This window comes from Meriones unguiculatus, chromosome 12 (genome assembly GCF_030254825.1).
Source record: "Meriones unguiculatus strain TT.TT164.6M chromosome 12, Bangor_MerUng_6.1, whole genome shotgun sequence".
NCBI classification, from domain to species: Eukaryota; Metazoa; Chordata; class Mammalia; order Rodentia; family Muridae; genus Meriones; species Meriones unguiculatus.
Window position 1 is genome coordinate 77,705,244 of NC_083360.1, and position 14,773 is coordinate 77,720,016.

Below are 14,773 nucleotides of genomic sequence, written 5' to 3' on the forward strand. Positions count from 1 at the left end.
TAGGATCTTACAACATACTGATCATAAATCTATCTTCATAAACATTCCCCATAAATCTATGTTCACATGAAGCTCTTTTCCACAAGAATCAAAGGAATGATACTCCTTTATGAGTCCGGTCTCTTCTGTGGGCTTCACATATGCTCTACAGCTATACCCTCCCAAGAATATTTCCCAATTCCAAGAGCAAAGATTCAGATCCTTCCAGCAATCCAAGATCCCTAGAACCTGACCCCAATCATCTCTCTAGGTTTTTTGAGCTGGGGACCAGCCGTGCAGCCCAGCTGGCGTCAAAAATGCTGTCCACCTTTCTCAGCCTCCTAAGGTCAGGGGCTGTGTGTGTGAATCTCCAGGGCTGACTCCTCTTTAACAATTTCCCCAACACAACATTGCTCTTCTGAAATCAAAACGTACATACTTTAAATTACAACCTCCAGTGAGCATTTCCCAAATTAATCCCATCTGCCTACACTCCCACCCCTCCTTTCTGACTGGATAGAATGTATTTACATCCCGAGGCTCGGCAATCTCACTTCTTCCACAGATGTAATAAATAGCAGCTCCCTCCTTCTGCCCGTGAATGATGCAGCACTTGTGTCTATAGCCCTAAGTGGCAGCATTACACAGACAAAAAGTAAACCTAGCGGATTGTAATAGCAAGTCAAAACTAGAAAATTAAAAGGCTAAGAGCACCAAACATTCATCTACCCGATCTTAGGGAATACTATAAAATCTGATGCCAAGAGCTTAGTTAGACAATATGAGAGCTAGCACACACATTTCTTATTCCAGAGTCACCTGCTGCTGTATGGTCTAGGAACATATTTTCTCAGAACACAGTAAGCATCTTTTCATGCTATCACCTTCTTAGTAATTCATGGCAGTCAGTTTACTCAGACATTAGTAGATACGTGTTCATCAGCCAGTATTTATTGAATTCCTACTTTACACAACGTATTCCAAATTTGTATTATTAAATATCCTACCTTCTGCACAGAATAGTATTACCTCATGGTTTTGTTTTGTTTTGTTGTCCCCATCACTAACACCCACAAACAATGCACTTATGTGTGCACTACTCGGCATTTTGAAAACTGAAAGTCATCAAGCAATTACCCCTTTTAGCAAAGTCCAAAGTATTCTCCCTGGGTGCAAATCACCTAGAGCAAAATTACTCAACTGATGTCAACTGTGCGGTTCAAGGTTATGGGAGCAGGGTTAACAAGTCCCCACAATACGCCTTCATAAGCTGATATGTCAACTGAGTTTTAAAAAAATACAAAATATAACAAAGAATTCCATCTAAACCACAAAAATGTTTGCTATAGCTCAAATGCTCTCAGGTAGTAGCAAACCTAAAAATGCTTAGGTTTACTGAAACAGCAATAGACAATTACCTTAAAGTTACAGAACTGTTGCTGTTCATCTCTGGAGAAGCAACCAAGCTTCAGTCTACAATCCACACACAGGAGTAGGCACCAGCCAAGCCTGTCTGGGTCGTCACAGCCAGAGAAAGCACTTAAATGCTCTTATAAGCAGAATGTTTAAATACATGCACATATTTTTTAAACCTGGACCTGAGGTTATCAGTGTTCAAACTCCTTCAATAAAATAATCTATATAAATACTCCCCATGAAAATACTTTAATTTTTAGGGTAAATGAACAAAACTTTCCAGGCTGCTCTTGTTTCTGGAACTTTCTCTCTGGAAAAGCAACTGCCACCTTGACTCTTTAAAAACACTTAGGTGACAGTATGAAAGTGCTAGGAAATTGGATTCTCAAGCATGGGGGGGGGGGCGTGCGTGTTTTTGGTTTGGGGGGTTTTGGTGTTTTTTTATTTTTGTTTTTCAAGACAGGGCTTTTCTGTAGTCTTGGCTGACCTAGAATAGCAGGCTGGCCTTAAACTCACAGAGATCCACCTGCCTCTGCCAACCAAATGCTGGGATTAAAGGCATATACCAACACTGCCTGGCTCCTATAGATTTTCTTAGTTTTCATTACCACTCATATGAAATTCAGAATGTAGAAAATTGACCACAGAAGTATTAGCAGTATTTAAGGACTCTGATATTGAGAAAGCATACATATTTTTATATCCCAACTATTATGGGCTATCTCAAAATATTTTCTTATAAACAGTCTTTTGATTATATCAGAGGATAGAATATTTTAGTTTAATTCATTAATAATGATTGGAAGTAATACTTTGATCACATTAATTCTACACAATTGATTTCTTTTGTTACCCTATATATTTTATGTACTAAGCTATTATTCCAAAAAGATCACAGAATTCACATACACACTGAAAACAAATGAGAACTGCTCTGCAAAGGGAGATCTATTATAACACAAGAATAACTATAAGAAGCAAGTGTCACATGGTTCCCCATGTGCTCACACTGACCTGGTCTGACTGGCCAAGCTGTGCCTTGAAATTAAACATTAGTGGAAAGTTTAACCGGTACATTATAAGCTTATGAAATGACTCAAGGGAAAACTGATAATACGTCATTGAAAACAGATTTAAAACTAACATTTGTTACTGTGGCTATTGGAGTACTTATCTGTCACAGAAGTACACCTCTTATCTACAAATGAAATGATGCAACAGTTAATAAAATGAGGAAGTCAATGGTAATTAATGTGAGGGAGGGGTGTGTGTGTATTTGGAATTTCCTATGACAAAACATTTAGAAGTATATCCAGAGCAGTTTACAGACAGTAAGATTACCGGTGTTAATGCTGGAGTCTGCTACATGCATTTACTTTGATACTCACACTGATAATTACCACTCTCGCTTGCAGTCTTAGCTCCACCACACTGCTAAGACTTAAAAACAACAAGCACCAGAAAGAAAAACAAAGACACACAAGCTCCACAGGCAGTCAACACCAACGCCACTGCTGGGAGAGGGCAACTCTCACGGCCTGCCAAGAATACCATGTACTCTGTGGACATGTCTCAAAAAAGCAGAGGTCAATAGAACAAGGATTTGCTCAATTAGATGTACCTTGATCTAGTACAAGTCAAAAAAGCTACAAAAAGGAGTGACTAAGAAGTGATTTGGAACACAACATTATGAGGAATCTACTATCTGACCTCCAAGAAACTTCAAGCATTTCCTGAAATCCCAGTGAGAAGCAGCCCACTGTTTACTGACCCCTGGCATAACAACTGCACAGGATTAAACGACACTCTGAAAGCGTAAGCAATCATTTGATGTAAACCTCACTCATGTGGCCTCTTCTTCCCTGCTAAGATACCTAGTTATCGTTTACCACTGTAGAGGGTTTGGGTTAACTCTATCCAAAACTAGCTAACCAGCTACACAGGGAAAAGCTTGTCCTCTAAACGTGACAATCTACACCTGGAGTCTCAGACTTGGGAAGCAGAGATGGACGAATCCTGAGTTGTGGGCTACATACTAGCATCCTATCTCACAAAATATACATGGTTATCAGTCTCGTGGACACTGAAGGCCCAAGGAAAAGTGCAAAACCATCCAATGCTAACTTTCACAGTTTCTCTTCACATTTTGTATTTTATACTGAAGGGGAGGGCATACATACAGCCCGTGTGTAGAAATCAGAGGACAACTACAGAAAACTGACCTGCTCCTTCCACCATGGCTTCTAGGAGATAAAACTGGGTCATCAGGCTTCCACAGCAAGTACTTTTACTCAGTGAGCTAAATCACCAGCCCCAGGCCCTCATTTTCAAAAACATCCTTTTATCTATTTATACCTCCAATATAAGTCCAATATCTTCATACTTTCCCTTCATACTTTCCCTTCATACTTTCCAAACCAATCTCTCTGTGGCTGTACAATGCATGAATTCCTAGGACATATGGCATTCCATTTTCCCATGTTGAGAGAGGGAGAGTCAGTTGATCTCAGTTTTAATAATCACTTAAAAGTAAACATGGCCACAAAATATTTGTTATGGAGCTACTCTCCCAATTTTTCTTAAGTTAAACAAACAATTATCATCTCAAAAATTATTTCTTTTTATAATTTGGTGACTATTTTTTTAAAGTAGTTTTATAATCAATGTATCATTTCAAATAGAGAAACTCTGGAGTTGAGTCAGGGTGTCTCTGTGTTCTGGAACTCACTATGCAAACCAGGCTGGCTTTGAACTCACAGAGATCAGCCTTTTCTACTTCTAGGGTGATGGAATTAAAGGCCTGTGCTAACATGTCTGGCCAAGAGAAACTTCTGAGCAACAAAACAGAAACAGCCAACCAGGGCTGGAGAGATGGCTCAGAGGTTAAGAGCGCTGTCTGTTCTTCCAGAGGGCCTGAGTTCACTTCCCAGCAACCACATGGCAGCTCACAACCAACCAAAAATGTGATCTGATGCCCTCTTCATGGAGGGCATGGAATGTACATGCAGATAGAGTACTCATATACATAAAAATTTTTAAAAACGACAAATAAACATTTTAAAAAAAGAAACAGCCAACCAATACAATAACCACAATTCTACTTCTGTATTTTAATGTAATTAATTTTCTTTAATTCCTCGAGGATATTCATTAATTTCGTTCTTAACTAAAATGATACACATTTTTCTTGCTTCAAAAGCTCATCTCAAAACTAAGAAACCTAATAACTTGAATATCCTATAGCACAATTTATTGTCTATTAATATCAGTTCCTTATAAAGCACACACAGAGTTATATAAAACTCTAATATGAAGGTAAGTTCTTCTGACTAAAAATAATAAACCTAGCCTGGGGAGATGACTGGCAGCAAACATGAGTGCCTGAGTTTAACTCTCCAGACCCACATAAAAGCTGGGAAGACATGGTGGTTGCCTATAATCCCACCTTTCAGGAAGCAGGAAAAGGGGACCCCCCCTCCCCAGAGCATTCTGGCTAGCTAGATAAACCAGAATCAGAGCGTTCTGGGTTCAGGGAGAGACCCTGTGTCAATAAATACAGTGGACAGTGACAGAAAAAGACACGCTCTCCAGACCCATGTATGAACATACACACACATGCAGATATACACACAGACACACACACACGAACAGTGTACACAACTGTATGTACACCAAACACAGATGATGCATTTACTTGTCATTCCCTTCAGGAGGGTATAAGCATTATGAATATTAACCCTGGACACACACTTAAAAAGCCTCATTCAAGGAGGTTTTCCTCACTTGATGAGTCCTACACCCTCTCAAATTCTATTACATGATTTTCTCAAGCGCTCCTATTTTCTAGTAATTTGTGGCTATGATTCTCTAGATGTCATTTATATCATTACATTGTGTAGACTGTAAGTCATCCATAGAAAATGATGATTCAGATTTTGAGGCAAAAGCATAAGATAAAATTATCTGGCCTGCTTTAATAAATATATATCAAACAACAACCCAGTAATGACGAGAATATTTAATTTTATTCATAACATATGCAATTATATATATATATTGGGTATCCTTTGTCCTACAGTATGAAGATTATGGAAATGAAGCAATACCTAGATTTCAGACCAAATAAGCCTCTTAGTCTCAGCTTCATGTTTCTCTTCTACACAGAAACAATACCACCAAAATTACATAGTTTCTAAGATGTCTATGAAACTGAATGAACTAATTTAAGTGAAATAATCAGAATAAAAGGCACTAAATAATTATCATCTACCACTAACTAGTATCAACATAAAACTTTAAAACATAAGGAATAAAGAAAATAATTGGAAAAAAGCCTTTTGAAGAAACATGACACAAAAAGTTTGCAAACACAGTATCAGACTCTTCAAAAACCACCACTTATAGGGAAGAGATCAGCTATAGTCTCAAGTTCCTGGAGAAAAATAATTTACAACTTAGAATTCTGTACCTAGCAAAACTGTCAATCTGGGGATTCAAAATATTACACTATATCACAAATGAGGAAGGGTGTGTTTGTATTGCTGACTGAGGAGGCTGGGGAGGAGACCACCGGAGCCCAGGGGCGATGAGATAAACAAAGAAGACGAATGAAATCAAAACACGGTCAGGTACATTTTTAGAAGTATCTCCCATACATCATACTTAGGAAGATACTGAAATTTTTCAGTAAAATAAATACATCCAGAAAGAAAAACACGGGAAATATGACTCCATTGAAGGGTTTTAAAAAATCTCTAGGATAATGATAAATAATGGATCATAAGTAGTGATGAATAATGGCTAGGATAATGAATAATGGAGAGTAAGTAACGGTAAAGAATCTCCAGGCCAGTGGTAAACTGGCAGCCAGACAGAGACCACACAGTCAGTCAGTCAGCTCAGGGAACATCCAGCACACGCAACTCCAGGCAGGAAGGAGCGGCTGCTCTGTTCTCACCGCACTGCCAGACACGCCAGCAAGGTTTAATGACAGAGCATAGAAGGTGGGGGACGAACAAGGGAACTATTCAAGGGGACGAACTGCTGCAGCAAACAAAGCAGTAAAATTCACAGTCATCTATAGAGCTCAGCTGTGAGAGTTATGAAATAATCATGAACATTCACAAGCTAAAGTTCACAGTCATCAATATGGCTAGGTTGTGAAAGTTATGCAATAGTCACGAACACACAAAAACTAACACTGACACAAAACACAGGAACAGCCCTAACCTGGAAGTGAACTGTGACATCAACACAGAGACAGGCTGGCAGTAGAATCCAAACCTGGGTTCAGTTTTTAGCCTTATTCTACTCTGTGAACTTTACACCCATATAATTCTTCCAAAAAATGTTAAAATGTAATTAAATAACAATGACAAGCAGAAAAATGAAAGAAAGGACAACTCAGAGTTTCTAACTACTATTTTCTTTGACTGAAATTTTTCAAGCCAAGGGAAGAGGAAGAAACACAAATTGAAGGTACTTTTGTCGACTGTCCTCTCCTGGGGGAGAAGTTGAAGGCGTCAGTTATGCCATACACAGCCTGAGTTGTGCAATCCCTTCTTATTCCTGTCCTTTAAAGCAGTCTCTTGGTAACTTACAGAATAATCTGTATTACTTTCTTCTTTTAAATGCTGTACACAAACATATATGGACACATATGAATATTTCTTCCTGCACTGCATTTTCTTTAAGATGTAAGCACCAGGAATTCACTCACATCAGGTATCGATTACATGGAATAAGGTGTGCTCTGAACTCTGCCAAGAGCATCAAGTGTCTCATATTTTATTAATATAAAGCCCATATGTAGCTTTTCCTAAGCCATCGAAGAGTGGAAGCAGCACCACAGCCATATTCATGGCTCAAAGCCCCATTCTACAGTTCTGACTGCTTTAAATCACTGAATAAGTATTTACCATATACTTTCTATGTTCTCGGATAGTACAGAAGCTCAAAGTAAAGTAACTGATAAAATTAAGTCTTGCCTCTTACAGTAATTATATTAAAAGGAGAAAATACATACTTAAGCATATAAGCGACAGATGATGGCACAGGGAGGTGAGAACTGGAGGAGTGGGGAAGTAGACCAGTTAGCAGTGAGAAAGTTGAGAACCTCCAGGCAGTAGTGTTTCAGCATGTGAAGACAGGAGGAAAACCAAGAAAGGCAAAGGGAGTCTTGGTGGAGAACTGTTAGGCAAAACTGACTTTGTTCAAGGACAAACTGGAGGTCACTGAGAAGAAAATGAAGTGAGGACACAAAGATAACAGACTGTGAGAGGAAGACGGGTGATGGGGAATGTAAAGTCTACTGCACTATTGTAAGGAAGTACATACATTTTCTGCCACTCGAAGGTGCTCTGGTTTATCATGTGTAAAGCCGTTGTTACGTGCACGTCAAGAACTGACTGAGACAAGAACGGAAATGAAATCACCGAGGAAGGTACAGCAAACTCAGACCAGCTGCTATACAACATGAAGGTCTTTAAACCACAGGTGACTAGGAAGAACTTAAGTGTGGCTAAAATACACACAAGATGTTGAAAACACCAAGAAAGAAGAGAAAAAGTATTATTTTGTATTATATGGCATTTATACTGATTTAAATAAAATTACTAAGATTATTACTTTCATCTGATTATACTATAAATTTTTACATTACGAGTGTTGTTTCATAATATTTCTACCTAACAGTACTGTTCTACACGGTAACCTACACTAGGGTTTAGAAGATAGAATGTTTAAAGTATTGGACTAACGGCACATTGTAAGAGTAGACTCTATGTAACTTGATAACCAAAGGAAAGTAAGGAAAGAGGTAAAGCCACTATGATCCCAAAAATCTGGCTTGAGGAACATGGGAAACGACAGTAGTACTACTGGGATGGTGATGTGAGTCTAGAGGAACTCAAATGCTGTTTTAGAGAGTCTGAGTTACCCTGCTAAGATTTCCGAAAAACATGTCAAGTTGTGATCTCAGGAAAAAAGGGGGAGGGAAAGGGCAGGGCATCATCCCACACAGAATATGCAAATGTCAAGCCTGCAGCTGCACAGTACTCAGCCCGAAAAGCTGCACGGAATAATGGTTTCTCAACAGAGTATATACTCACCAGGTGCTGATTACCTACATCATGATGCCAGAAGCATATACATTAGGTTCACGTGTGACCCGAGATTCTACTAAGACTATGAGGAAACAAATTTGCAGTTCAAATGCTTTAGCCTAACAGCCCCCAAATCAAATGCTGGCCACCACCGAATTAAAATGGGACGCTCAGTAATATTTTACATCTTTCTTTCAGTTTAATTGCCTAGAATATGAGGGTGACATTTTGTAAGAGTTAATATTATACCTGGCACATAGGTATAGCATATTACATGTTTTATATACACACACATATATACATGTACATTATTGCACATATAACAATTGCTAATGTAATTGTGCTATAAGAAGTGGAAAACGTAAGGGGTAGAAAAGTAATAAATATATATAGGATATTTAAAATTTTTCATTCCAGTTCTACTTTAATATTAGAACATATAGGATTTTATCCCAGAATTCACGAAAATTGTGTTGTCTCACCTGTAAGTGGTGTTTGGGACATAGACGTCCCGGGCAGGAAATTCTAAGATCTCCCTGGTGGGCCTGACTCGGCTGTCGGGGTAAAGCTTCACCTGAAGCAGCTCTGGGGTTAGGCAGTAATGGGGGTTCTCGGGTGCAGGAGAGATGTCTATCTTCAGCTGAGCTGCAGAAGATAGGTTTTAAAGCCAAGGTGAACACAAATGCTGCAACCACCTCCAAAGACCTTCCCCCCAGGGTGCGGCACACTGTGGCATGAGAGGGAGAGGGGCCTAGCCGAAGGCACCGTGTCACCGGAAGTGTGCCCCTGAGGAGCACCCTCCGGTCCTTCCCTCCGTCCACCTACTTCTGGGCACCACCAACGAAGCAGCTTTGCTCCACCCTGTCAGCTTCACCAAAGCACCCCACTCCACGACGGGGCCCAAGGCAAAGCCACTCAACTAGAGGGGCTAGAAGCGCCAAAAGGCGGGGCAAACTAAATCTTTCTCCGTTTATGTTGATTAGCCTCAGGTAATTTATTCTCATTTGAGGCAATCTGTCAAAGCAACAGAATGTTCGCCTACACTGATAAAACGCTCTTAGAGAGACTTCATATTATTTTGTCAAATATCTGGGATGAACATACAAATATCAAATTATTAAGAAATTAGATATTGAAATCATTCCATTTTATCAAGATTTAAATTTTTAAAATGAGTATATGTAAAACAATAAACGCTAACTGAACGGATGGGGAGTGAAGAGCTAACAGCGACAGCGAGCTGGGCGAGGTGCTGCCCGCCTTTAGTTCCAGCTCTCAACAGGCAGGCAGGTCTCCGAGTGCCAGTGCAGCCTGGCTACAGAGCAAGTTCAGGGCAGCCAGGGCTACACAAAGAAATTCTCTCTCGGCAGCAGCTCAGCTCTAGCACAGACCTGAACAAGCTTTCAACAAGAAGCGACTTGATTTTTAGCTTGATGGGCTCTTCTGCAGACATAGACTCCTGCTGAGTTCTATTCTGGACTGTCTTCTCAACAGTGGCAGTGACCTGGTTCTGAATATTTACTGCTCCATGTGCACTTTAAGGCACAGTTATGATTCATCATTCTCATTTTAAAACTCTATAAACAATGGTATTGAATCCTGACTCTAAACGGTTACTCATGTGATAGTGAGATGAAAAATAACAGGTATTGAACACTGAAAGGTGGGGGCAGATTAAAAAAAAAAAAAAACGGAAAACACAATGGCAAAGAATTGTCAGTAAGAAACACCCTATCACTCAAAATTTGAAAATACCTGTAATTGGTCTCAGTCTCCGTAAGACAGAAGACGGCCTTCTCATATCAGCAAGAAACTTGTACAGATCTTCATCACTTAAGCGGTCTCCTTCCTGATTTCAATGACATTGAGAAAAAGTATTTAATAAATAAAACTAGGAGCTGGGAAATAAACTCTTAGAATTTGCAAATAAGCACTGACTTCTGTAAACAGTGCTATTAGAGTGAAAGATTAACATACTTATGGAAATAAATATATTTATAAAAAATATAAATAAGCCTCTTATTTTTAAACCTGCAACCATTTTAATTATTACACAATTATGATCTATTACTTAGCCTATAAAGTATTACAGGACATCCAACATCCTGACAGACAATACAAAGTACAGGTAACAGGTGTGAAAGGAAAAATAAGAATGTAGACATACGACAGAACCAAAAGAAGACATATAAGAACATGGGACAATTACACAGGTGTCACAATTTAGATTATGTATGTCTTTTTAACTTTATAGTCCAAAACTTCTCAAATGCAGAATCTTTAGACTGTTAATTTCTCACAAAAATAAATAACAAATATGATGTTAGAAAAACAGTCCTATCCTGATATGAAAACCAGACAGAGAATTCCAAATGACCTCAGCTGATGATGAAAAAGTATAGAGAGAAAAGAAAAAGCTAAATGGTGTTTATTTTTTTCCTTCTAGCTACAACAGTTAGTTGATTTTAGTGTTGGACTAGAAAGTAAATCTCTACTGTTTTGTGACACTTTCCTGTCACAGCTGTCCTGTCTGTACTGTCATCTGTGTGGTAATGGTTGATTGAACTCAGCCTCTTTCTTTCCGTGAGCTCCCACTGAGCCAGCTCCCATTTATTCATAATACAGGGGCAATCTGCTTTGTACCATTATTTGAGGAAATGATTTTTAATGTCTAAATAGTGACTATTTAGGGTTAGTGCCTCTAAAATAGTTCTAACTTCTACTGAGTTACAGGTAGAAAATGTGGCCTTATTAAAAAAATTCAGGGGCTCTATGTTATTAATGAAAGCAAATTTTCCATCAGTTGCTAAAACAGTATATTCTCTTTACTGAGCATAGAATACAAATCTTCAATCTTTATTCATTAACACATTCAAGGTTATCACTAGACTTATTTTTACTTACTTAATATGTTCAATTACGTTACCAGCCTCCATTCTTTAGTGATGACTACCATCTGTTTTTTGTGTCTTTTACTGGGTGGGACACACTTTCCTTCCCAATGCTTGGTTATATACCTCCCTCCCTCTTGGTTATTATGTACCTCAAATATGCAAACTGAGACTCATAAAACATTTAAACAGCTAGACTCGGCCTCTCTTGAATTCAGTCCTCTAGTTTATGGAGAAGCTAAGTTTTCCTAGAAACCAGTCTATACTGCTAATCCAGCCAAACTCCACCCTGGGAACAGCTGAACTCAGAGTGGTCAGGCTGACACTCTAGACACCACTCCTTGGTTGGTACTGTGTACCTTGAAGCAAAAAAAAAAAAAAGTTTACTACTATATACAACAAATATCTTTACAACCACTTATAGATTTACTTTTGTTTTAAATCTCCGTGTAATTCTAATAATTTTAGGCTGGTACACTTGAAAGCTTACATGATTATACTACCACAACTATGGATAGTAATTTTTCATAAACTAAGAAAAGGGGCAGAATCTCATTTAGAAATTCATTCCTTGAATTCTTCTTTGTCAAATAAAACTACAATTTCTGCTTTTTACCAAATTTGCATCTCAGTGATGCACTATTTTCTAGCTATTTAAATATGCTTACAAAATAATACATATTTATGGCTAAATATTTTTAATAAAGAACGTCAACTGCAATGCTTTCCACTGCCCTGTATTTTTAAGTTTTTATGAGCATTTCGTGCAGCATCCAACTGCTTAAGTGGAAATAGTACCTACCAGTATGTGACTATCCAACAGAATGATTACAGATCAGAATAATGAACTCCAATTTCAAAACATGGTTAGAAAGTATAGTTTTCACAATAAACATGTTAGCAATATTTGAGGAGCTTATACAATGCACACATGTAATAAAACATTAGGTATTAGCATTAATACGACAGCCTGTTATGTTTCATGTAAGTTAAATAGTACTTTAATTTAAAGTTTATTTTGGGGGGCTGCAAAGATGGGTCGGTGTTTTACAGCACTTGCTACTCTTGCCAAAGACCCAGGCTTGATTCCCAGCACCTGCATGGTGGCTCAAGCCTCTGCAAATTCACCCTAGAACCTGATGTCCTCTTCTGGCCCGTATTGGTACCAGGCACATATGTGTATAAGATCAAGCAGTCATACATATCAAATAAAGCAAATCTAAAAAGAAGATCAAACTTACTTTTTAAACATAATTTTTTTTTTTAAATAGTGAATGCTCAAAAGTATTAGCTGTAAAAATAAGGTGAGTGGCTTCCTCGTTTAACTCTACCGGCTCAACTATGAGGCTTGACTACAGAGGCAAAAGGCTAGTTGTGTGAGTCGGAAGAGAAGCAACACTGCAGCCAAACGCTCCCACCAGAAGGAAGGCGGCAGCATGGTAACTGCCCTGTGTGCGGCTGCTCCCTTCATCACATTTTCACTACTGTCCCTAATACAGAGATCCTGGCACTCGGGATGCACCTCACTTGCTCCCACCCAGCCACTGTCTCGGAGCTGTTGGCTGAGCAGGGCTGCCAGGAAACGTCTCAGCTCGAAGCCTGCTCTGCTTCTGTCCTCTTAAACACACCGGCAGCTCAGGGTCAGCTCCTCTCCCTTAGAATAGCACCTCAGAAGGAGGAATATGGAGATGGTTCTCGGCATTTTCTTTAATCTGCCCCAAAATTAACGTTGAGAGACCTCACTAGTCTGTCACACTAATACATTTTCTCCTCATTCTTCCATAGTTCTGGGTTATCTGGTCACAAAAAACACATTTTCAATTTTTTAAAACTTGATTCACAATATAAAACCCATTTGATATCAAAACCCAATGTATGCATACATATACAAAAGCATTCACATAAAAAAGAGGAGAAATGAGAGCTCTGTGAAGAAAGATTTAAACTCAATATGTGAAATGCACTTATTTTTTTAGATTTTTTTATTCTCCTTTTTTAAAAGCCGTGTGTTATGTACTAAATTGACTTCCGTACTAAATTGACTTCCGTGAAATGACAAGTGAAAAACACTGATCTGATCTGAAGTAGGCAGACTAGAACTGAGAGGATAAAATGCCTTTGATTAAAAGAATATCTTGGACGCAGACATTTACCTCTACAATATTAAGTGTTGACACGGAAATGGGGCCCACGAGTTCTATTCCACAAGCCACAGATACAATCATTAATGTCAGAAAACCTTGGGTGGGGAATCACACAATCACTGACAATTCACAAGCCCTCAGTGTTTTAGAGAAGGCCAACGGGGCTAGAGATGGCTGAGCGGCTAAGAGCACGTGCTACTTTCGCAGAGGACGGACTTCAGTTCCTAACACCCACATGGGGTGACTCACAGCCATCCGTACGAGTAGCTTCAGGGCAATCTAATGTCTCTGGCCTTTGCAAGCACCTCTACTCGGCTGCACATGCCCACACACAGATACATGCAGACACAGAATTAAAAATAATAAAAAGTAAAATAAAAAAGTTGACTATTACAACTGAATAAGATACAGGTATAAAAAACAATTTTTGATGCATCAAAAATGCCAATGCAAGCATTAGTGATAAAACAAGTACAATGTCAATTATTTCATTTTTCTTTTTTTTACCAGTTTTTACTCTTTTATTTTTTTCTTAAATTTGTTAGAAGTTCTTATCATTATGGCCATGGACACGCACAAAACAGTCACCAGTCCCCTGACAGGAGGTGAAGCCTTTTACAAGCTCCTCCCCAGAGCCCCGTGCGACAGAGCATTACCTGCTTGAAGAAGTTTGCCACCGTGAGGGTAGCAGGCCGGAAGCTGGTCAGGTTGCAGGCGTCATCCCCACTGGTCGTCCTTTCCAGGGACCGTCTGCCAACAAGACTAGAATTCCTCCTCTCTGACCAAGAACCTTTTCGTTCTACCAAGGAGATAAAAAGATGGTCAGTTTCGTAAAATGCAACTGTTTTTAGCTAGCTTTTTCAACATGAGAAATAATCCATTAATGTTTGAAAGTTATAGTTTACTCAGCTTATAGGCTACACTAGAAGAATTCATGTCTGGGGAAAATAGTAGGAAAGCAGTTCCGTCTGAATTTTATGGTTGCCACTTCTACAATTTTGCCAATACAAAGTCTCTAACATATAATGATCTACACGTATGACCAAAGATGATATAAATCAGCTAGAGAGAACTATGAACCCACCAAAATGAAATATAACTAATGTTCTCTCAGATTTAGGATTTGACCTTGAAACAAATTCAATAGACAAGTTGCAAGTTCAAAGTCTTGATAAGATCATCTTTTTTTTCTTTTTCCCCCTTCCTCATGAAGCTGGAATTCAAATCTAAGGCCTCAGAG

At 38.8% G+C, this 14,773-nt stretch overlaps 1 protein-coding gene across 10 annotated transcripts in view; it reads right to left on the bottom strand.

The window, feature by feature from the left end:
* Dock7 (dedicator of cytokinesis 7) overlaps positions 1-14,773 on the bottom strand; it is a 194,718-nt gene that overhangs the window by 120,227 nt on the left and 59,718 nt on the right. For all 10 annotated transcript variants that reach the window (XM_060365936.1, XM_060365933.1, XM_060365937.1 and 7 more), the window contains exons 12-14: positions 14,190-14,332; positions 10,254-10,347; positions 8,981-9,143 (exon numbers count right to left, since the gene is read on the bottom strand). In XM_060365936.1, the coding sequence (XP_060221919.1) occupies positions 8,981-9,143; positions 10,254-10,347; positions 14,190-14,332 (400 nt within the window). The remainder of the gene's footprint in view (positions 1-8,980; positions 9,144-10,253; positions 10,348-14,189; positions 14,333-14,773) is intronic.